Source organism: Cebidichthys violaceus, unplaced genomic scaffold (assembly GCF_023349555.1).
Source record: "Cebidichthys violaceus isolate CVI_PGR_0920_01 unplaced genomic scaffold, fCebVio1.0.p SCAF_72, whole genome shotgun sequence".
NCBI lineage: Eukaryota > Metazoa > Chordata > Actinopteri > Perciformes > Stichaeidae > Cebidichthys > Cebidichthys violaceus.
The window spans coordinates 414,271-439,467 of NW_027176950.1; the positions used below are offsets into that span (position 1 = coordinate 414,271).

At 39.4% G+C, this 25,197-nt stretch overlaps 1 protein-coding gene across 8 annotated transcripts in view; it reads right to left on the bottom strand.

The window, feature by feature from the left end:
* Positions 1-25,197, bottom strand: part of LOC137891916 (rho GTPase-activating protein 44-like) — a 60,884-nt gene that overhangs the window by 10,095 nt on the left and 25,592 nt on the right. For 7 of the 8 annotated variants that reach the window (XM_068736742.1, XM_068736740.1, XM_068736736.1 and 4 more), the window contains exons 2-16: positions 17,040-17,079; positions 16,462-16,581; positions 15,592-15,668; positions 14,994-15,105; positions 13,996-14,072; positions 12,562-12,676; positions 11,751-11,819; positions 11,578-11,659; positions 10,637-10,764; positions 9,033-9,144; positions 6,917-6,998; positions 6,714-6,794; positions 3,978-4,091; positions 1,686-1,777; positions 1,397-1,577 (exon numbers count right to left, since the gene is read on the bottom strand). In XM_068736742.1, coding sequence (XP_068592843.1) covers positions 1,397-1,577; positions 1,686-1,777; positions 3,978-4,091; positions 6,714-6,794; positions 6,917-6,998; positions 9,033-9,144; positions 10,637-10,764; positions 11,578-11,659; positions 11,751-11,819; positions 12,562-12,676; positions 13,996-14,072; positions 14,994-15,105; positions 15,592-15,668; positions 16,462-16,581; positions 17,040-17,079 — 1,482 coding nt within the window. The remainder of the gene's footprint in view (positions 1-1,396; positions 1,578-1,685; positions 1,778-3,977; positions 4,092-6,713; positions 6,795-6,916; positions 6,999-9,032; positions 9,145-10,636; positions 10,765-11,577; positions 11,660-11,750; positions 11,820-12,561; positions 12,677-13,995; positions 14,073-14,993; positions 15,106-15,591; positions 15,669-16,461; positions 16,582-17,039; positions 17,080-25,197) is intronic. The other variant, XM_068736735.1, reaches the window with a different exon arrangement.

Below are 25,197 nucleotides of genomic sequence, written 5' to 3' on the forward strand. Positions count from 1 at the left end.
AGGGAGCCTCACTGTGCTGAGCCTGCTGGTTCTGTGTTTCCATTGAAAGCTGATCTCTATTGATCAGATCTAACTCACACACACACACACACACACACACACACACACACACACACACACACACACACACACACATACACGCTGGGTCCAGGTTTAATTAGCTGGGCTACTTGTGGTCTCCGGGCTGCAGGGCTTAGTCTAGCCGCAGGGCCTTATAAGACCAAGGGTGTATTAAAGCATTAAAGGAAGAGACACGGAGACAGACAGAGAAAAGAGAAAGAAAGCCTCTGACTGGGTTTCAGCTAATCCTCCTCCACAGCTTGAGGTTTGCCTGATTCCTCATTTCACAGACTAAATGTCATCTTTCTCTTTCCCTCTCACTGGGCTACAGATAAAGACTGATACAGTATCCCTTCTGTCCACCTCACAGTGAAACTGAGCATGAGGTCACCTCTCACATGGAACTTGTGCAATCAAAGGGGGAATTCTTTTCACTCTTACTTCGCATGTCCGACGCTGTCAAAAAGGCAGTCATGTGGAAACTTTACGCGCCTCAAAGTGTCCTTGTCTAGGAAACAATATTTAAAGCTAACTTGTCAGAAATACGGGGGGGTCTCGCGGGGGTCTGAGACACCTTGATTGACACTTTAGACCCCCTGAAAGACAATTATTTGTAACATGCAATTGTCACTAAAATGACAAACCTCATATGTGTAATTCATGGCACAATTTAAAGAGGATCAAATAATCATTTGTCTCTCGCTGCTGACTATTGCTCATATTTCTTTCATAAATAAGGTTGCATGTTGGTCAACTGGAAGACATCTCTATAAGTACTGTAATGAACATAGACTGTACATAAGAAGTGGACGTGGTCGTTGTAACGTCACTCATTGGTTTGTGGACTGATGTTTTGAAGCCTCGAGTTCGACGTTTTGGCCGTCGCCATCTTGGCTTTTTGCAACCAGTGAACAGGAAGTGACCATATATGGACTGAGGAGGAGTGACGTAGAGATGCCGTATACCTCTCTAGTAGAGGACCTGTCAATCACAGTAGCCCCGCCCCTAAAGCATAACCTGCTTTATGGTCTGTTTGACTCTAAATGAACCATAATGTACTAAATGAACATCATGCTGTATTGAAGAAGACTTGAAACTAGAGATTGAGACCATAAACTCATGTTTACAATGTTTACTGAGGTAATAAATCAAGAGAGAAGTAGAGTCATTTTCTATACAACCAGAGGAGTCGCCCCCTGATGGACACTAGAGAGAATGCAGCTTTAACACATGAAGCATCGGCTTCACTTTTTTCAGTTTTTTTTCCGTGTAATCCCTATAAAATGCAGCTAAATGTGTAGAGAATGTACTCCCAGCAGAGATAGAGGGCTCGTACCCATCCTTCTTGTAGAACTCCAGCATCATGTTGTCCGTGGCGACGCTGAGCGGCCGCCGACTCTGGTCATTCTGCTTCCGCTCCATCAGGTCCATGTCCGGTGACGGCATCGAGCTGTAGTTGGAGTTGTGGTTGGTGTGGACCGGGCTTCCGTAGTTCCCCGTGACGTTGAACTCGATTTCTAAAGAAAGGAACGAGACGCATACACAATTCAGTGTTTTCATTTTGTGAAGAAGTCAATTCTCTATTTCCTGGAAAATTGATTTCCTCCCGTGTCGTCCCTCCTCACCTCCGGGGAAGAACCAGTCGGCATGCTGGATGATGGGCTCGATGATGCCGACGATCTGCAGCGAAACCGTGGTCATCATCTCTGTGATGTTGCTGCAGCGGACAGAGAGGAGAGGTTGTTTGTTTTAATGGTGGGACGTAGAGCATCGTATCAGGATTTACACTCAGGCGGTGATTAGCACACTTTCATGATATTGCAGAAGCATTAAAAAGGAGAATCATTTTGGAAATGTTGGCTGTTAAAATACTAATTAAAAGTTAGAGAGGAATAAAGAGTTTGTGAGATTTACACAGATATGTAACTTCACCCTTTTCCAAACTGCTTACTCATGAGTGTACTTTATGATAAAAGTTGTTTTTAGCACATTGAGCTCTAAGCAGCATCATAAATATTAGCTGATATTCAGATTCTCCACTGAGAAGCCCCCTGTGGATACAGAGACCTTCTCTCTTCTATACGGCTTTTCTTTCTGCATGTGTTGAACTTATGAAGTAGAGATCCTCACAGTGACATATTTTAAGGATGACTTTATTCTGAGGCTCAGTTCAGAGAGCGGCTGGACTTCTTGGACCGCCAACTGAGGAACAGAACCAGCTCTCCTGCCTTTTAAACCTTTGTCACAGAGACATTTATTACACCTACAGGTGATTTCAATAGGGGGTTGTCTTTAAAAAATATCACAAAATATTAAACAGTGCACTAATTAAATATATAACATGTAACGGTATAATAATTTAAATACACATGTAGAGCATTTAACGTATATATAAAACACATGGAAAACTAGATTTGTTCACATATGAAATCACCATATGAAGTGAAAACTAACTCCGGTAGACTAAACATAGGAAACACTATAAACCTCACAGAAATTAATACGAGCTCAACCAGATTTTTTGTAAAGCCTCATGATTCAGTTTACATTCTAGTGGACATCCCACAGTTTCAAAAGATACCAAATATGACAGGTTGGATTTAGGGGAAATGTGTAAAATGATGCACAAAGCCATAAAAAAAAAAAAAAACATGGCGTCTTGGATCTAATTATTCCACTTTGTGTGAATGTTGTATAGATTCAGTCAATTATAATATTATATATAACCTTTATTTAATCCCTTCACGATAAAGATCTCAGAGTACAGAAGACAGAAAAAACACAAATATAACAAGACAAAAAAAAGCTCATCAGAGACAATCCCAGAATCACTAAACATATTTAAATGTTTAAAAGTGGGATTAGTTATTCAAGTTTTTAAATCCGCCGTAATTCATTCTATTTATAAGATGCGATGTTGTGGAAGGCAGTTTTCCAAAGTTCAGTATTTTCCTGAGGGAGGGAACTAGAGTTTAACGGGCCTGAGATCTGAATTGATGAGCAGTGGTTTTAAATTTGAGAAGAGAGGATTATACACTGAGGCAGCTTCTGATACTATAATTGGATGATAATGGATGATTGTTAACAACCTTAGAGCGAGTTTAAAGGGGACTTATTATGAAAAACTTGCTTTTTTCAGTGCTTGTGCACATACATTTGTGTATCTGGAGTGTCCACCAGCCCACAAACTATGAAATAAGACAAACCCAGTCAGATTTTGTGTGGTCTGCTTAAATCAGAAAACATGTGATTTAACAAGCGAATCACATTTGGCCCCCCCTTCCTCTGTCGCATGCAGGTTCATTAGAATATACTGCTCCCCATCTGAGTATCTCCACTAATGACTTCAGAACTACCTCTGCAAAGACGCGCAATATTTTTCTCACAAGCCAATCAGAGCAGACTGGGCTCTTAAAGAGACAGACGCCAAAACAGAGCATTTCAGACAGAGGGGGAATACAGATATATTCAGACAGACAATATGAGAAATGGTATGTGTTTTTCGAACATTAAGTTAAAGCATGTAAACATGTTCTAGTAGAAACCCCAAATTTCAAGCATGAACCTGAAAATGAGCAGGTTATGTGACCTTTAAGGGGAATAAAGAGAGGAAACTTGGATGTTAAGAGGTTAAATCTAATCATGATCTTGTCTTGAGCTGTTACAAAGGGCCAATGATTGATTGTAAGATTATCAAAACTCAATACTGTACTTCTCATTCGAAGCAGCTTAAAAGATTTAAGCAGCTGTAGAAATTAAAACATTATAACTTTCATAACAGAATAGTCATCGATAAAGAATGCATAGATTTTGAAAATTAGTGCCATGAAAATTAATCAAACGTGCAGTGTGAGATCACACTTAAAGTTGTACTTGTTAATGTTGTTCTATAAAACTATGCATCTCTGCTGTCTCACCCTTCGTTGTGCATCCACAGCAGATTCGGTCCAAGGACAATAGCGATGTTTCCAGGCGTCATCTTGTTCACATCCTGGTCTTCGGTCAGTTTGGAGAGGAATTTGATCAAATACCTGTAAATACACATACAGAAAAATAGGTTCAAATAAAATGAATTTAGCTTTTGTCAAAGCAAGTTATTAGGAATAATTCAACTTCTTTAGGAAGAAGAAAAACACGATTTATTTATGATTTTGTGACTTAATTATATAAATTAAAGGTTCCATATTGTCGCTGTCCTGTGAAAACCACGTATGTTTAAAACAGCAACTTCTCTCACGCTCTAAAAAAACAGCTCAGTTTTCCGCTTTGTGAGAATGCATTTTTCCTGCAAATCCAACAGTTTTTTTAAATGGTTTATTTAACTCAAGTAAAGTTTATTGGAAAAATACAAAATCACTACATTTGGAGCTACAATAGTAAGGGTGGATGATACTGCAAAGATTTAGTAAAACAAGACCAGAATTGTCAATATCAATATCGATATGTTTTATTAATAAAAGCGGAATAAAAGCTTCTGTTTTTTCAGGTTGCTTTCAACTGTTAAGTATTTTATCACATGCGTTAAAAGGACAGTTTTTAAAGGCAAATAACAAACGTACTTGCAACCATGTATTTGTTGAGAATGAAAAATAACTAAACAAAAGCACAAACTACCATCAATCATGATTCACAGCAGTGAAAATGCTCCAAGCGAGTCTCCTCTTTCCTTCAGACATCATGCTGAGAGTACAGGCCGTTGTTTGAACAGCTCTGCTCTTTGATGAAATATAAATGAGTGTAGAAGAGAAACAACTGATGCCTGTTTTTGTATTGATCCTATCAACGCTAGAATGGGACTTCAAAACGAGACGTAGGTATCTGTTGCATTGATAATATGTTATAGATCTGCACACTCCTACTGCATAGTTTTCACTGGACAGCTGTGATGTTCTAAACTAAATGTGCATCAGTGCAAAAGGGCTTAACATTTCGGGGAATGCATGAATTCAGCAGCTCAGTTAAGTCAGATAATTACTCACTGTCTGGCAGCCGTTGATACTGGGCCAAATGTAAAGACACATTCCCACAGATCTACTTCCCCGTCATGTTTTCAGTAGTAGTGAAATGAGACGTGTAAAGTGAGAAACGTGGGAAATAGCAGAACAATATCCAAGGTTTCCCACCCTCTTTATGATTAAATAAGGTACTTATTTTGTGTTATTCCTTCAAACTATTCTCCCTTCTCCTTCTCTTCGTGGGTTTTCTGAGAGACAACAAAGGTCCAGTGTGTTTTCTGTGGGAGCAGCTGAGCTGAATGACTCATCCTGAGCTGAACTGTTGAATGAACATCAGGCAGCTCATCACAGCGAGCGGCGATCATCTGGACAGGTCTGACAGGTCTCCTCAGGAGGACGACTGTCTAAAAATACGTCCTTTTTGTGCGATTCGATGTCGAACACTGACAAGTGCTGCAGCATCTCTGCCCCTTCAATTTCCCTCCCGTCACTTTCCTCTCTTCTTCTTCTTCCTCGCCGCGGCTTTTGATCATGAGATATGCTCTTCGGCAAATATCCACGGCTCGCCCTGATCCAGCAGCAAATACAGCAGCACCTCAGCCTTAAGCCCTCTTTCTCAGCATCTTGGTTTTTGGCCGTCGCCATCTTTGTTTTTTGCAACCAGTGAACAGGAAGTGACCATATCTGGACTGACGAGGAGTGAAGCAGAGACTCCGTATACGTCTCTGGTAGAGGACCTGTCAATCACTGTGTAGCCCCGCCCCTAAATCATACCCTGCTTTATGGTCTGTTTGACTCTAAATGGACCATAATTTACTAAATGAACATCATGCTGTATTGAAGAAGACTTGAAACTAGAGATTGAGACCATAAACTCATGTTTACAATGTTTACTGAGGTAATAAATCAAGAGAGAAGTAGAGTCATTTTCTCATAGACTTCTATACAACCAGAGGAGTCGCCCCCTGATGGACACTAGAGAGAATGCAGCTTTAACACACTTCGGTATTGGATTCACTTGAACCGGAGCCTGGATCAGAAGCACAAAACGTTTCATGGAAGCTTGGAGTTTCCATGCTAACAATCAATGACACCTGCTCAAGTCAAATTAATTATATTTATAAAGCCCAATATCCCAAATTTACAATCTGTGCATCAGATGACACCCTCCGTCCTTAAACCCCCCGAAAAAAGTTTCTTAACAGGGAAAAAATGGAGGAAACCTCAGAAGGAGCAATAGAGAATGCAGTCATCAGTCATTTTAAAAAAAGGGAAAACATGACTCATAATTTATGAAGCGAGAAATTAGAAGTTTTTATAGAGCGCAGAAACCCGATGAAGTGAGAACATCATCAGTCGTCATTTGGAAACTATCTTGAGCCTGACTGATGAAGAGTTTAGAAGACAAACCATCTCATCTGATGTTATGCTACTTTAAGTAATCTGTCTTGTTACAGTAAAAATGTTCTTTCAGCTGCAATTTTTCCAGACAGTTTAACTCAGTCAGACATTTAATTTTAAAAAAGTGTCTTAATTCACCCACAATTCATGGCGTATCAGTCCTGCTTAACAAACTCAAGAACTAGACAGCTTTGTGCTGTGATGAATTTAGCTGCTATCTGAAGTCTGACTAATCATTTCAGTCGCCTGACGTCCAACAACGACCACAAGGAGGGAAACACGGAAACAGTGACTCACTTAAAGTTGTTGTTGTTGGCCGTGGGGAGCTTCTCACAGGCGTTCAAGAGAGCCTGCAGTCTCTTGTCTTGATCTTGAATGCTGCAGGACGACAGAGAGAGAAAAACAGAGGTTGAACATTAGTATGAAATTAAAGATAAAGTTCAACAAATCATCATCATCACTGATCTGACGACATCGTGGTGAATTGAAGCGATACGGACTTGGAGGCCTGGATCCAGTCGTTGTAGAGCTCGTACGACATTAGCGGCTCGGGGAGCTCCCGCAGGTAGGACTTCAAAGCTCCTGGAGAGAACAAAAATAATGAGAATTATGCATATATGCATGTATATAGTTGAGCAAACAACAATGCATTTATAATGAAGATGTGCCTGCATGAGCTTAAAGTGTCTCAGACTCGTCACTATGTTTAGTCATTGCTATTTGATCAGAACGAATGTGATTTTTTTTTAGTGCTGAGGAGGAAAGCGACAGCTGACTCGTCTTCTTCTTCTTCTCTGGATGCTGCGTTCATTTCCCCCGGGGAGTGCGTGGGACGGATGACAAACAACAACGTCAGGGCATTCCTCAGTATTAGACAGCTTCTGTCTGTGTGTGTGTGTGTGTGTGTGTGTGTGTTTGCACAGGCCTGTTGTCTGCTAAATAAACACATTAAAGATACTCATGTTGAAACTACGGTAGATGCAGCTCTAGTCTGTTACATTTACAAAGAAAAATCCTGCTGCCTCTTATTGATGCTGATGGAGGACAAAGCCTCCCCCCACACACCCACCTCATCATGACCACCACTCCCAGTGGGACGGAGGCACAGATTAGATTTGCTGTTGGAGCTAACCCAGTTTAATGTGGGATCATTAGAGAGGCCTCTCTCTCTTTGTCCACATGCTGCAGTGAACACAGCTGACTGATTTCATGTTTAATAAAAGGGACAAAATGTTTCCAAGGAGTTTGACAGGTTTCTTGGTTTGTTTATTGGATTAAATCCGGAGTTAAAGTAAGGAGAAAACGATTTGTATTTTTGTTTTGTCTTTGTCGCCACCAGGAGACGAAACCTTCAGTTAGCGGTTAGCTGTAGCATCTGCGGTCAGAGGGGGCTGGTGGAGTCAAAGCTTCATGTGTTAAACCTGCATTCTCTCTAATGTCCATCAGGGGGCAACTCCTCTGGTTGTATAGAAGTCTATGAGAAAATGACTCTACTTCTCTCTTGATTTATTCCCTCAGTAAACATTGTAAACATGAGTTTATGGTCTCAATCTCTAGTTTTAAGTCTTCTTCAATACAGCATGATGTTCATTTAGTAAATGATGGTCCATTTAGAGTCAAACAGGGTATGCTTTAGGGGCGGGGCTACACTGTGATTGAGGGGGGGGATTTGCATTGCTGGCTAAACTCGAGCTAACTGCTAACGGAAGGTTCCGTCTCCCAGAGAAGTGGTCTTCTGGAGGATGAAATGAAAATACAGGACGTTTTTTTTTGTATTCCGGAGTTATTTTGACCGTCTCTCAGAGTTCCATCAGTTTGGCTCAATGTTGAGTATTTTCTTGCCCTGCTGTTAGTTAGTTGTTTGAAATTAAATCTATAAAATGTTCTTAACTTTTCAGGATCTATATAAAATATTTATAGCTTGTTATTTTGAAGGTATAAGGTTTTCTATCTGACAGCAGCATTATGCAGCAGTCGGCTCCAGTGAAGACAAGCAGCATTCTCACAAAAGATCAATAACAGCATCATAAAGGCTTTTCTTTCTTTTGTAGTCTATCGTGGTTTATTTATTTATTTTGGTGCAGAAGATGAAGGATCTGTCTGACACTAATCTCAGTTATATTTGGATTTTATTTCCAGATGATTTTTGGGATAGTTTATTGAATATCTCTGAAAGGAAAAACACAAACAAAAAACTATAACAGAAGCAAAAACTGACAAAAAACATTTCAGCTTTTCTAGCTGCAAACTGAATCCTCGTCAGGTCTTAAAGGAATCTTTTAACTCTCACGTGTGGCCTTTACAGAAGAAAATACACTGCAGAGGTTGACGAATGACATTTGCAGTCACGTGTGCAGGAGAAATAAACATAAAACTAAATATTAGCGGCTTCTCTGATGAGGGAAACATCGTTTAGCAGCTTAATTATGTTGTTCGTGTGGAAGTGAAGTCGGCGGGGCAGATGTGCGAGCCGTAAATTAAGATTCCTAACAAGCAACTGAACTGGTGCCAATTCATAAATCTACCGCTGTACGGCCAGTTTGTCATTCTAGACGACGGTAATCAGGTCCAGCGTGGCAACAGATGGGTGCAGCTAGGAGACGGGGGGGGGGGTACCTGCAATGGCGTGAGGGTCTGCAGAGTACTCCTGAACATCCAACACGCCACAGTCCAAAGACGCCTTCAGCTTCTTCAGTTTAGAGGCCGAAGGAGCGACTCTGAACAAACCCTGAGACACAAAACGTGACGAGACGAGTTTCAACCTCCAATTCAGTCATGAAGTAAAAGAGCGTCTTATTATTATTAATAGGGACTTGTACTTGTACTTGAGTATCTCCATTTCATGGTACTTTCTACTCCTCCTCCACTACATCTCAGAGGTACATGTTGTACTTTTAACTTCACTACATCTCAGAGGTAAATATTGCACTTTTTACTGTACTACATCTCAGAGGTACATGTTGTACTTTTTACTGTACTACATCTCAGAGGTACATGTTGTACTTTTTACTGTACTACATCTCAGAGGTACGTATTGTACTTTTTACTTCACTACATCTCAGAGGTACGTATTGTACTTTTTACTTCACTACATCTCAGAGGTACATGTTGTACTTTTTACTGTACTACATCTCAGAGGTACGTATTGTACTTTTTACTTCACTACATCTCAGAGGTACGTATTGTACTTTTTACTTCACTACATCTCAGAGGTACATGTTGTACTTTTTACTTCACTACATCTCAGAAGTACACGTAGTACATTTTACTGTACTAGATCTCAGAGGTACATATTGTACTTTTTACTCCTCTACATCTCAGAGGTACAACCCCTCCCTGTCCAGGTAAAACCACGTATCTCCAGATGTGTTGATGTTTAATCGTATAATGTAGTATCTGCAGTATATAATAACAGTTTGAAAAGGGCCATTCTGCATAATGAGCACATTTTGCAGATAATACTTTTCTACTTCAGCAAAATGCTAAAAAAAAACATTTCTTAAATATTACTTGTACAGAATATTTACGTAGTTTTTATGTATATAAATAGCACATAAATAGCGTCACACGTATACAAATCTTTACATATTCACAGAGTTTCAAGGTCTTTTTCCAACAGGGGCTGATTTTGATTCATATCATATTTGCAGAACTTTTTGGACATCAGACTCGACTGCTAATGAACGAACAGCTGAGTCGGCAGCAGACTGTTTGTGTGTCGATTCATTTAAAATGCCAAAGCGAGCTCTTAAAACACTTTGAACTAATTTGATTGATGAATTTTAAACAAATATTTCTCCGCAGCACATCTCAAAACATTATCCATAATGTTCAACAAACATCACATTAGGCCTAATGACTGTAGATTGGAAATTAAGTTATTCATAATGATATATTTGCCTTGTAATCTCATAAAGGTTTGCTCTGGGAAAACATTTACTGTAGTCTCAATGTGTCTTCATTAAACAATCATTACATTCTGAGCAATTAAAGCTGCACAGCTCACTGGCTTGATAACAGTTTAAAATTACCGTCACGCAATAATTAAACAGTCGAGGATTGTTTGTTTCTTTGAGGAAACCAAACTGTAGTTTGGACCTCGTTAGACTTCTGCAAAGTTATTATCACCACTGTGTTTACTGTGTGTGTGTGTGTGTGTGTGTGTGTGTGTGTGTGTGTGTGTGTGTGTGTGTGTGTGTGTGTGTGTTTGTTAGTCTGACCTCCTCCTGCATGCCACACTCCAGCAGCATGGTGACACAGGCCTCGATGGGGAAGGCAATATCTCTCCCGCTGAGCGCTAAGTGCTCCTCTAATGGCTTCCCGTAGCACGGCTTCTCCACCCAGGTCTCTGTCAGACACACGCACACACACACATACGCACACACACACACACACACACACACACACACACACACACACAAAACCTGCATGAAATACAGTAGCAGCTAAGGATGCTAAACGTTTCCTCTCCAAAACAAACAGGAAGTATATTTTCTGGAGGACCTTAAAGGGCTCTTCTTTCTCTAAGTGATGACGTCATAAATGAACAAACTGATATTAGTCAAAGTCAGAACGACACTCGCTCTTTAAAATGAGAGATTTCCTGTTTTGTTTTTTAATCAGTGTTCTTCTTGTTGGTTTAAAGGGGCCAACAAGAAAAAAGAAAAAGGTGATGTCACATATTTCTAATTAACTAATTAACTAATCAGTAATTAATTAGTTATTTTAACTTATATTACTTATAGGAAACAGATATTGCATAAACTGTACATATTGTTTGTGTATATATATATAATATAATAATAATAATAATAATAATCATATAATTCAATGTATAAAATTAACTTAATTATTTATAATAATACAATAAGTAATAATATTGACAATAAGAAGAAAAAGTAATAAGAATAAAAATAAGAATAATAATGACATGACTATAAATAAAAGTAACACTAATAATAAACAAAAAAAAAAAATATTTTTTGTATAATATTTCAGTGTTGAAGCTGTAATTAAATCAGTTAAATTACAACAGCAGGACTCCAAACTGTTCATAAACACATGCAAACTAGCACACGTGGGCGCTGCAGCAGAGTCTGAGCAGGATATAGGAAGAGGAAAAAGCACACCGCATCAATGAGTGTGTTGGTCTGAAACTCACCCTGATGAGCTTTGATCTGGGGCAACACACTCTGGAGCAGCTCTAACGACTTCCTGTGGTATTCTGCCTGGACTTCTATCAGCTAGACAGAGAAGAGATCAGAGAGTCTGAGACGGACGAGCGGAACATTTCTATTTCTTCAGCCAAAGTCACAGGAGGGACGTCGTACTTACTGTCTGGAAGTAGCTTGCATAGTCAATTTCTTTGGCCACAAAACTGTACATATCTGCTGATAACTGATCCTGGAGGAGTAAATACAAAAAAACGTATTAATAAAAAAACAAAATGTGTTGAACAGACCTTTTTTTTAAAGCAGACATTTTGAATTACACTGACGATGGCTGCAAGCTCTTGGATTGTAAATGTTGCTCACTGGGACACTTAATGTGGCTGAGCCTTCGTTAATGTTATTAGTTATTAGCTGTGAGTTTCAAGACAAAATGTCTGATTAAGGTCAAAACTGTTTTCAATTAAAAATCTGTCAAATTAAAAAAATAAAGAACTAGAAAACAGCCACAATCCCTCTGAAGTTATTGTTCTACACTGTGGATTTTTGCATAATATTTAAAATCTGTGATTATTATAATACCCTTTTTCCACACAAATTAGTGTGTGCATGCATTTGCATGCAAAATGTTACGATGGTAACTTCTTTTCTATATCTGTTACTTATTCAGTCTGTCTTTCAAACCAGAGTTGGAACAGTTAGAAAAGCTAACAAACACGGTTTTGGTGAGTTTTATTCAGTTTCTGTTGAGTGTGAATGAAGTGTGTAAACGATCAGCAAGATAAAATATTCAATTACATTTTTCCAAATCCCTGTTGAATTTATTTATTATATATTCACTTACATGAGCCTCACATAGATCATCGCGTAGAAACACTAACACTAATTTTTAAGAATAGCTGAATGATAAAGACACTTCATTTATAGCATAATGTGAATAAGCAGTTCATGGACTGAGAATAAAGGTGATCACTGACTCTACAGATCTCCATGCGGTTGGCTGCCTCCTCCATCTCCTCCCTATGGTGGTCGGCCTTCGCTCCTGGCTGCAGGTTGCTGGAGAGTCCTGAAGACTTGGTGGACTGATAAAACCTGAGAACACAACATTAACTTTGTTTATTCAATATGTTTAGTCAAGATTACTACTGACTGACGAGGTATTCAGCTCCTTTATATTACAAGTATTAATAACCGATTATGTAAACTGAATTAAAAAGTACAATATATACCTCTGAGATGTAGTACAGTAAAAGTACAATATATACCTCTGAGATGTAGTACAGTAAAAGTACAATATGTACCTCTGAGGTGTAGTGCAGTAAAAAGTACAATATGTACCTCTGAGGTGTAGTACAGTAAAAAGTACACTATGTACCTCTGAGATGTAGGGGAGGAGAAGTATAAAATTGCAGGAAATGGAAATACTCAAGTAAAGTACAAGTACCTTGAACTTGTACTTCAGTAAACATGAATACAACTAAACGAAGACATTTTCTTTGCCTTCAGCAGCTTCAGACTTGTTTTTTTGAGTGATAATGTGCAACAACAAAATCTGAAGCTAACACAACAAGCAGACTTAAGTCTCCATCTAACACTTGACTGTGTACATAAATATAAATATATCCTCTTTCACTGAACTCATCTTCGTCTCTAACCTAAACCCTTGTCTTCCCTCTCTGTCTGAGATAATGTGCCGCTCTGCCAGAGGAGCTCAGCTCAAAGCAGGATGATGAAAAAAAAACTCTGTCAGATTTAGGTCACTAAAAAAAAACTAAAGAAAATCACATTTCTCTCCATGTCACTGCTCTGAGAGGACAGTGAATCAGCACAGAGACAGATTCTGATTGGACAGGAGAGAAATCTGCACTGACGTGATGATTCAAGAGGTTTTCACACCTAAAAGTTTAAAAATAAGAAATTATTCAACTTTAAAAGATGGTGGAAATTTAGCAGCTTTTTGAGCCAGAAAGACCACTGTTTTTATCTATAGTTATCAAACTATTATTTACTTAATGTGGAGTTTTTGCTAACAATTTACAGTGTAATTCTGTAAAACTACTGCTGGTACTTAAATGTAGATACAGTGGAATAAAAGTAGACTATGGGGGAACAAGAGAGTAACAATCTGGCATTTTTTCAAACATTCAAAAACAAAAAACAAAGTTGGAGAGAAATTATTAACACTGATATTCTGCAGAACATATGAAGTCATTATTGTGTATCATATATTAACAGTTACAATATGTCTTGGTGCTTTTGGAAAATCTAAATGTAATTGAAGATATAACATATTTGGGTTACGCTACAAAGACAGACAACAATTCTGCTACTTATTATTAAGTAATATATCTTTGAAGTTTTTATTCATGGTTATAACTCCGTCTCTGTCTGAAACGCAGTGACAGACTCACCGTGTGCGCGCCGAGTCCATGTCCAGGACCAGCTTCGCTAAATGTTTCCTCTGTTTCTGGATATTTGGGATTTCCACCTGAGAGGACGGAGCAGAGAGCTGTTCATTGTTTGTCGGATTACAGAGAATTTTGAAGTCCTGTATTTTTTTAAATATATAAAAATAAAAGTAATAGTTTCTAACGTATCTTCAAATGAGGAGCTGCATAAAGAGTCTGGGGGTTAAAACGCAGATTCAGTCTTTAATAAAATTGTTCTGTATGGTAACTTAAGGGGAGACACTTCAGGTGATTCAGGTAAAAATATATATATATATATATATATATATATATATATTAGATATCACCAAGAAACTTCCCCTGTTGATTATTTACATTAAGACAATTATTTATTGTATTACAAGTTTTCTGAAATCTTATGTTTAAATATGCAAATTAGGCATTATCTAACGGTAACTTTTGGTGAATTTAGGAGAAATCTACAGATGCAAACAGACAAAATAGTAAAATAAACACCTGAATGTGTATTTTTGATCTTTTCTTTCCTCTAGTCTGAAACAAGACCAAAATCTCAAAACTGACCCGTGCATGAACAATTATGTTTTTGCATTGGGAGTCTTACATTAAGGTAATTTAAGAAAAATGTGGGAAAGAGATCTGAATACAAACATAGAGGAGGACATATAGGAAAAATATACATACAAACAGAATAAATATACACAGTTATTACGTATTATAGACCACTTTAACCAAAAGAATGTGACTTGTGAGTGATAATTACTGTTAAAAATGTAAAAAGGAAGCAGGTACTTTTCTGTTTTTTGGTTCAATCTCTGGAAACATAACATAATAACTTTTATAATGAAAATTATTCTGTTTATACTCTTTATGCTCTTTAATGTATTACTGTCTTGTCTTGGGTTGTGTTTTGTTTCACAGGGACTACAGTTTGATGTCTTTTTTCACTAATGGATTATATGAAAATCAGAGTGTTTCTGTACCTCTGCGAGGTCGTACAGAGGCTCGACGACGTCCCTCTCGATGGTGAGCTCGAACAACATGAGCTCGTGAGCGAGTTTGTCCTGTGTCTCGCCGCACAGCTTCAGCATCTTCCTGCAGCAGAAAAACAAGGAAAACATCAGAGAACAGTCTCAGTTCTCCTGGATGACACCATGTTTATCTACTCATGCACTTTCTCTCAACACTCTGTCATAAACACTGATGCATTTCTGAGTTAATGCAGCGAGGTGATGTAACACTGAGTAACTCACAATACAGCCGTGAATACAGCTCAACATCAACATATAAAATACTTTTATTTCCTGTATTCTTCTCTTTCAGTTACCTGAAATAATACAAATAAATAAAACATGACGTAATTCGTGTGCAAGTTTTTGTATTAGCAAAGAAAGAAACGGTTGAATGATATGCTATTGAATGTGAAATCAGCTCTAGGTGATAAAAACGTTCCTTTATGTCGCCGCTTTTAGAGAGAAAATGCAGCCAATGTTACAGATGATCAATGATGTGTGTGTTGGTGTGTTTGTGTGTGTGTGTGTGTGTGTGTGTGTGTGTGTGTGTGTGTGTGTGTGTTCTCACCCGAGTAGAGACTCGTCCCCGAGCACTGCCGCTCCCTCCACCATACATTGTGCTAGTGTTGTTAGAGGAAGCTTCTTCTGCACAAAAAGAAAAACACACAAACACACACACACAAACAATCGATGAATCAATCTGACGAATGTGTCGTTCAACCCGAAACGCATCGATACGAACAGACGAGTTGCAACACGCTCACACAAAGACTCAAACCCGAAGGAAAAATCCATCCTTTTATTCTCTAATGGTTCAAAGTCATCGATTCGTTTGCTGTTAATTGTGATGAAGGAGATACTTTGTAATGAAGCACATGAATCACATTTATATAATTAAAGAGGAGACGCTGCTGTTGCTGCTGCTGCCGGGAGCTGAGCTCTCCTCCTCCCTCCGGAGCTCTGACTGCAGGTCCGAAGCTGCAGGTGAAGCTGTATCTGGGTCTGTCCATGGTGGACCGGTCACTGCTGGAGGATCTGGGTCTGTCCACGGTGGACCGGTCTCTGCTCGAGGATCTGGGTCTGTCCACGGTGGACCGGTCTCTGTTCGAGGATCTGGGTCTGTCCACGGTGGACCGGTCTCTGCTGGAGTCTGAGCTGAAGGAGTTTCTGGTGAACCTGCATGATTTCATCTTATTTCACCAGAATCCGACCCGGTGGCACCGATGACGAGCAATAAGAATAACTATATAGAAATAGACCATCTTCTCTCTGATGGTCTCGTTTACTGATGGAGGTCACATAGAGGATCAGGACTACACTGAGACAGTTTCAAAACCAGATAAAAGTTCCTCACAGTAACTTTAGGCTTTTTGTTCTCACTTTCTCCACCATTAACAAATGACATTATTATTCAAATGTTTTCGGGTTTGATCCTCACCGAGGGCGACCTGACAGACTTCTTGTCCACATCCACGCCCTGCTGGCCCTGCAGACAGGCGGTCAGCTTCTTGTGTGTGCTGTGGGAAACCTGCTTGACGAGCTCCAGACGTTTCTCCACCTGTCGCAGAGAGAAAGAAACCGCATGAGACAGGAAAACATTCCATGATTGAGTCAGTTTAAAGACAGACATGCACATGCAGCAAGCAGCCGGCTGCCTCTCCTCAGCCGGGTGACACTTATACGAACACCATCACCTGTCGCTCCTAAACGTCTCTCATTTCAATATTAAACCAACTCAGTGGAAACGATGTGGCGGCATTAATCAGATCAATTACAGCGCAGCGCCCCGAGTCAATCAGTGGGGACGTTCTGCCTTTTGTCTCTCAAAGAGCTTCAATTTCAGCGCCCATTAACGGCGCCTGAAGGCAGCTCAGAAAGCCATTTGTGAAAAGTCATTTAATGCACGCTGAATACTTTGCACGGATGATGATGTTTTTCCTGTGAGAGGCAGCAAAACACACACACACACACACACACACACACACACACACACACACACACTTCATTGACTAGTACCTGTAGTAGGTCATCACTTAATACTTCTGTTTTTTCAGCCCTGGAAGAGAAGAGAAGAAGAAAAAGGAGGCTGTTAGAACAAATTAATTACATAACTGAGCAACACACACACACACACATCATTTTGCTGAATTTCTGCACACATAATAAATTATTTTGCAGCCCAGAGCTAAAATGTTTACTCTTCATCTGTTTCAAGCTAATAAGAGTAAAACTATAAAGTCTCTAGAAGTTGAGATCAACAAGCTGCTGACTCATTTAATCTCTTTGTGCATGTGACACCAATTTCAAGTCTATTTATCCTTGAAGTGAGATCCTCCTCTGGTCCTTTTACTTAAGTCTCTCCCTGGTTCAGTGATTAATTTCGGTCTTAGTCGACTAAGATAACTTTAGTTGATTAGTCGTTCTGTGTAGTCTGGTAAACACAAGATTTGAAGTGATTCTTTTTCATGATTATTTAAGGAGAAACTGTGTCGATTAAATTAGACTAATTGATAAGTTGACAATATCGTATGAGTGTTAGTCGACTAAACTAAACAAGTAAATAAATAGATGGAACAAATACATTAAATTGAATAAAAAACAGAAGGGAAAGGCTCAATATACAATAGAGAGAGAAATAAAAAAGAGAGATCCGTTAATAGATTAAATTCAGTAGAGACAATCCTAAATCTGCACTAATGGTTCTCATGGAACTCGCGCTCCCCAACGCTTCCCTTCGAGGCAAATCTGCCAAAATTATATTGACTTGAATTTAAAGCAACAAGTGTTTCCCGGTGTTTAAATGTCTCAGCAGTCAACACTTTACAGCCTCCACAGGCCAACAGTTAAAGATTACAGAGAGCAGTTAACTGCTCTACACGAGAGACAATCTCACTGCACACAACTGTGCTATAGATGCAGTCATATAATAACCGACCCCATGATGAAATGTACTTTCTTCAACATGATGAAGCTGGGACTCTACTTTGGATGAACAGATGTAAAAAGCTTGTTGATTAATTTCTGGACAAATCAATTAAACAGTTTTGATGAAACACGAGTTTTCAGCCATTTTTATCAGCTCTGTGATTCGGTGCTTTGAGCTACATGCTAACGTCAGCAATGCTAACACGCTAACAATGACAATGCTAACACGCTAACAATGACAATGCTAACAAGCTAACAATGACAATGCTAACAAGCTGATGTTTCATGTTCACCATCTCAGATCAGGCCGTTAGCTAACGTTACTCAAACAGGATAAAATGGCGCATTTGTTGGGGACTATTTTCAGCGGCGGTTGAATCCACATTAGGCGCTCTAGTGGGTATTTGTGGCAGCAGGATGGTGTGTGTTTGATTTAGTCAAATCAAACACACACCATCAATCAAGATATGAAAGTCAAGGTCTACAAGAAAAGGAGGAATAATTCATCTTCATCTGTTTCTCTATTATACGTAGATATATAATTAATAAACTATAAATAAATAAACCACCAGTCAACAAAATACACATATTAACTTCATCCTAATTCTCATTAGAGATACAACCAAAGACTATTTTCATTATTGATGAATCTGAGAACTATTTATTAATAATTATATCACAAAAATTCATAAATTATGAAAAATGCTTCCAAAAGCCTGAGGCGATTTATTCAAAATTCCTTATTTTATTTGACCAACAGTCCAAAAACCAAAGATATTTTATTTATTATCACATATGACACAGAAAAGCATCAAATCTGCACATTTAAGAAACTGAAAACAAACAAATGTTTTGTGTTTTTGCTTAAAAAATAACTAAATCAATAAATCAACTATCAGAATAGTTTCCTCACAGTTACCATAACAGTTGTTCCTAACAATTAACAATACAGAGAAGCACCAACACCTAAACGCTGCAGCTCAGGAGAGCAAAAACCAGAAGCGACGGCATCAAAACTAGAAACATGAAGCTGCAGAAGCATCTTCAGATTCTCTTCACTGCTGTGTTGTCTCTTCACATGTTTGGTTTCATACTTTATAAGCTTGAGCAGTCGCAGACACAGAAATCTATGTGGTTTTAAGAAAAACTCAACGATAAACAGGAAACAAAGCACCTGAACGGTGATTTACAACCACCCCTGTTCACAGCAGCTGACAACGACAGGAAGTCATGTCAGCGACTCTTCTTCATCCCGTAGAATTGATCATAACTTGTTAACCCTGGGCCCTTTGACCCAAAAGCCTTCCTCATTAATGGATTACAATCAATAAAGCAAGAGCAAAGTAATCATTAGCCATTAAATACAAAGGTATTACAAACTATGGAACAAAACGAGAGATTGATAAATAAACAAAACTGCTTAAAATGCTACAAATAACAGGTGCAAATAATCAAAACGTACCACGTTTCAGTTCATTTATGGATGTTTTTAAGAATCTAAAACATACGACAGCTCTGTTCTTTATGACGACAGCAAACATCCAGGAAGTCGGCCTCACCTCCTGAACAACAAACAGACTTCAGTTTAAAATAAAACTCACAGAGCAGAACTGATCCTGCGTGAGGATCTAGTCCTGCTGATCCGCAGCTTTCTTCTGAACATCCCCCTTAACCCCGATACAACAGGAGGGACACCACCTCCTTCTCAGCCAGGAGCCGAGTGACAATGAGGAGGTGGGAGAGAAGTGAAAGGAGAGAGAGGGAGGACAGAGAGGGGGGGGGCGGCCGCCTGAAGAATGAGACCTGATTATCTGGTCCTTTCACTGCAATGGGTTTTCTCTCTTTCTATCATTCACTTCTGTCGAGAGGTGCAGAAAAATGGATTCAGAGATGTTTGCAATAAAGAAAAAGATATAAAACTATCAGATGGTTTGATCTTTAGCTGGAAGCAGGAGGACACAGAGGAAGAGCTCTTCTCTTTCCTCGTGTCCTGGAATTTTATTCCATTTAAAGGAATATTCCACCAACAAAACATGATTCAGATTAGATAAGATTCTTGTGCCAGAGTTTCATTAAAGATTACAACAGAAGAAGAGCAAAAAACAACAACAATAGAATAAAAATATGAACATATACGAACGACATGAACATGAATGTCAGAACCATATTTCATGACAATTCATCCAATAGTTGTTGAAGAAAAAAAACACAAATGTCAACCTCATGGTGGCGCAAGAAGAAAAGTCAGGGGATCACGAAAGTCAATAGGATTCATCCTCTGGGGATCATGACTGTCTGTACGAAATGACATGAGGATCAATCCAATAGTTGTTGAGATATTTCAGGCTGAACAAAAGTGGCGGACCGACCGACATCAGCAACCTGTTTAGGTGTATTGGATTGATGGATGGGTATTTGATCATGTCCACATCTGTGTGTGGCTCTGAGTGTGTGTGTAGCTTTAGCAGAATGACAGAGTTTCTGTTTGCACAGTCACAGTGGTTTGTCTCTGTGTGTTGATTTAACCTCATTCATTTCTGATCCAGGATTTGTTTATCTGTGAGGTTTGAAGGAAGTCACTGATTAATTTCCTCTCTGACAACAAGTACATGTGATTAACATTTAGCGGCTCAGTGAATTAAACTATAGTAGGGATGATGGTCCTCAAGCTAGCACACACACACACACACACACACACACACACACACACACACACACACACACACACACACACAAATGAGCAGGTTAGCAGCTTGTCAACACCAGTGCTGCTGTCATTCAAAAATGCTAACAATGCAAAAGACTGCTCCTCATTTTCTTTCCTCTGTGACAGTTGTTTAGATTGCATACAGGTACACACACACACACACACACACACACATACACAAACACACACACACACACACACACACACACACACACACACACACACACACACACATCACGGTATGACCAAACAACCTGCTGTCAGCTGCTAAAGTTGAGTTGAGTTATTTTCTGACTTCTTGACCCCACAGTCCTGTGAGTATTACATTTGCAAATGTTGCTGCGTAATAGAGTGGGACGATGTCTGCATAGACAGCAGATGATTCAAATATGTCATGTCCTCAATTACCAGCAGGAGGCAAGATTCCACACGTCTCACCGAAGGGAATTAATGTGATACCAACTGTATTTTGAAGCCGTAGCTGCAGCATAATGTACCTGCAGTGCTGCTGGATGCACAAATGTCACAGTGGCTTTCTGTAATAAGAAAAGCAGCTGAATACTGGACAAAGTGTGTATTCAGGGAATATCAGAGGTAGAGAGAACATATCGACACACAGGGCGCAATGTTCTGATGCAAAAATAGACATTTTGAATAAGAAGTTTGCATTTGTAAGCATAAATATCTCAAACTAAAGGCTTTTAATGCTGCTTTTTCCTCCCAGCTTGTGCCTGGAAAATGTTTCTTTTTTTAAATAAAACATGCAAGCTGCTGCCGAGTCTCTGCATAGCTGCACGAGTAAGGAGAGAAGAGAAGGTCAGCTGTTAATGTTGTGGCGCTGACGTTTTTTCCACTCGGGGGATTTGGTCCTCGTAACGCAGCATGAAGGCAGGTCACAGCTGGGGAAGGGAGAGGCTGAACAACACATGGTTCATATTTTGGGGAAAAAAAAGAAGAAGATAGAAATCAAAGAGGGAAAAAGCGAACGCTCGCAAGAAACTGAATGGTCGCCTTTGATTTAGAGAATATTAATTTGAAGGTCCTCCATCTTCCCGACATGCTGCTCTCTCTGCAGCTTTTTTGTTAATTGTTTGACACATCAAGGACGCTTCAGCATCCCGAATCAAAGCCTCAGCAGCAGAGTCAGGGCTTTGCTGCAGCATCAGCTTCTGTCGTCACAGCCGGGATTCCCACTGGCACGGTGAGAAGAGAGAGGGAGGAGGAGGAAGTGATGAAGAACGGGGGGGGGGGGGGCGATAACGAGATAATAAATGTGTAAAAAGGGGTTTTAATGTGATAAATCCTTTGAGAGATTTAGAAAAGGAGCTGGAGCGACAAAGGGTGAGACCACAGATTGTTCTTGTAAAATGACTCAGCTCTCTTTTGTTTTTCCTTTTCCTCGGGTCCAAACTTTTGGCAGAAGACCAGAAACAAAAAAAAGGGTTCAAAGACTAAAAAGACTGCAAAGACTGGCAGTGATTTGTGAGGACTGCATCCAGTCGACTGTGGTTACTGCACAGAATTATGACTGATGGCTTAGAGAAGATTCATAACTTAAAAGTTGTAATGCAACAGTCACGCAATGAATTCTACTTTTACTAACTTTACACATTTTCAGTTGTCAGAAACATACTTGTCGTAGTGAGTGGTGGTGTTTCTAATATTTTGTACACCCCTTTTGCAAACATGAGAGGAGCAAAACCTCATTTCGTAGAGCTATAGAGAGGCTAAGCCCCGCCCCTTCTGGTGTCCCTCATGGGACCTTATTTTGGAAAAAGTATGTAGATTAGACTTTTGGGTGTGTCGTCTTTTTAATTCCGTATTTTCACAGTCTCATACTTTTAACAGTTTTACGACAAACTGAGACTTTCTTAACGTACAAAATTATCTTTTAAATTGACAAACATCGTATGAGTGATCATGGCATGATTCAAACGGTATAAAAAAAGTATTTATGTCTCTCGCTCTCCGAAATAAGGTCCCATGGTGTCTCTCGACAATCACTCATACGCAAACAGCCACCACATGATTACTGCTACACGGCACACGTTCTACACACTTTATACATCGACTGACTATTTAGTTCTTAATCAGAAGTAAGGAAGTAAAAAGTCGGGCCTCGTGACAGACGGACACACACACACTCACGCACACACATGACCAAACACATGATCGCCTTCAGCCTTACATCGGCGAAGACAACGATGCTGACCTTGTATGTATATCTGTATTTGCTCACTCCGCACTTTACAACGAGAGCCACCAAGAGCAAAACCAACAGTAACGCCGTGCACGTCGCTCAGATGCAATCCATACCATAATAACACTATAGCGGCTCACCGTACCAGCTTCACAAGCGTGTCGGAGAACTACGGTGGCCTTCTGGTGGTGTAAAAACATTAAAGTCTCTCTATAAAGTCAGTGTTTGGTTTGTCCAATCTGGGCTACTGTAGAAAACATGGTGGTGCAACATGGCGGACTCCGCCTCCTCATATGTAGATATGAATTGCTCATTATAATAAGTTTCAGGTGATTATACACTAATAAAAACATAGATATGAGTATTATATTCAATTTCTGCAAATAAATGAAATGTGACACACTGGCCCTTTAATAAAATAAAATCTGTCTGCACCATATTAAAATCCTTCCCCATCAGTGTTACTGAAGCTTGACCGTTAAATAACAATCTGGCAGAGCCATTCAGAACAATAAAAACAGAAATGGCATCATAAACAGCAAGATTCCCCACATTTTACCAGCTGATTTCTCTAATAAATCATTAAAATAATTTAAATATTCAAAGACGTGGCTTTAAAAAACGTTTGTTAAGCCTCAAGAAATTGAGGAAGAAATTGTAGTTTGTGTGCCGTTACTGAGGAACACAAGTCTACGCTGTTTGTTTGGTTACGTTCAGTGAATAACATGCTAAATTATTTCATAGGATATTTAGGTATTAAGCTACGAATGCTAAAAAAGATTAAATGATTACTCTAAAGGTTTTGATCAGGATCTATAAGATTTAAGAAAAAGTAAGCAAGATTATGAATTTCACCAGGAGTTCAATGTCAACATTTTTCTTTATATCTCAGAATATTTGTTAATATATACAACATATTTAAAGTAGTTTTACGATGTTTAATACCACCACTACTACTACTACTACTACTCCACACAACATACTCTATATATGTATTGTATATAGAAATTTGGCATTTATTTTCTAAAAAGGAAATAAAAGGAACTCAAACCTCAGATGTCACAGCTCTTGCTCGAACTATTCAACTCTACCATTATTTTGCCTGCGAGCCTGTCTGCCACGATCAATACAGCAGCAGTGATGCGTTCTTCTGGACAAGCAGCAGGAGACGACAGACCTGTTATCTTTGTCTGCGTTATTATATTCATTATATGTCTGCAGACCGTTCTTTTAACCCGGACTGTGTGGAGAAGCAGAAGCAGTCTTGTTCTATATCGCGACGACAGAAGGACACAATGTGCTTTGACTGCATTATTACAATCAGCAGGTTTAGATTTTAACGGCTCTGATGTATTAAACATGTCATTCAGTCCATCTGAAGGGGGATCGGTGTATGACGAGGACAAAAAACGGTTCAAGGACAAAAAAATCCCCCTAGGAGAAATGTTCCAGGTGAAGTCAGATTACCCAGCATGCTTCTCTCTCACCACATACGGAGGGAGGGGACGGTGGGGGAGGGTGTGGGGGGGGGTGTAGGTTGTGGTTGCTATGGCAGCAGGTTTTGAGAGGATGGACGGATCAAACGTGGAAAGAGGAGAACGCCGGGTGAAGATGAATGAATGAAGCGGCGGAGGAAAGTGGAGTGCTCCCTCGGAGCGGCGGCCTGAGGTGACGACGCCGGTGTCCGAGCAGCAGAAGATGAGATCTTTATATCTTCCTCTCACACACACACACACACACACACACCTTTTAGTTTCAAGGTGATGTGCTGCTTCACTTCAGCGGCTGTGTGCAGTGGGGGTGGAATGAGAAATCATGAAGCAGCCTTTAGAGAAGATCCTCTCTCAGAAGATCGTAGATCTGAGCACATGTAATGAAGATAAGCTTCTCAAGTGTTTCTGTCTTTTGCACATGAACAGATATAAAATATCTTTTTTATTTATAGATTGTTCTATTTTTCAGCAATTTGATCAAAGCCTGAATCTACAACACTGCACGCAGGACAAACAACTTTCAGTGAACACAGAGCTGGATGTATAAACTGCAGCAACTAAACTGAAGTGAAATATAGTTGCATGACATGAAGCGTTTTACGGCTTTATACGACTTAATTAGAACATGTTCAGGTTCTAGCTGAGAGTTTCATGAAAACATTGAAGCCACTTTCGTATCTGTGCATCAAAAACACAGCTAGAGACGGGAGGCGGTTAGCTTAGCTTAGCATAAAGACTAGAAGCAAGGGGAAACAAACAGCTAGCCTATAGTTATGCTTTTACATTGAGTTACATGCTGTAGCTCTAGAAATTAGGGTTCCAAATGGGTTCTCCCTGAAGGGCTGAGGT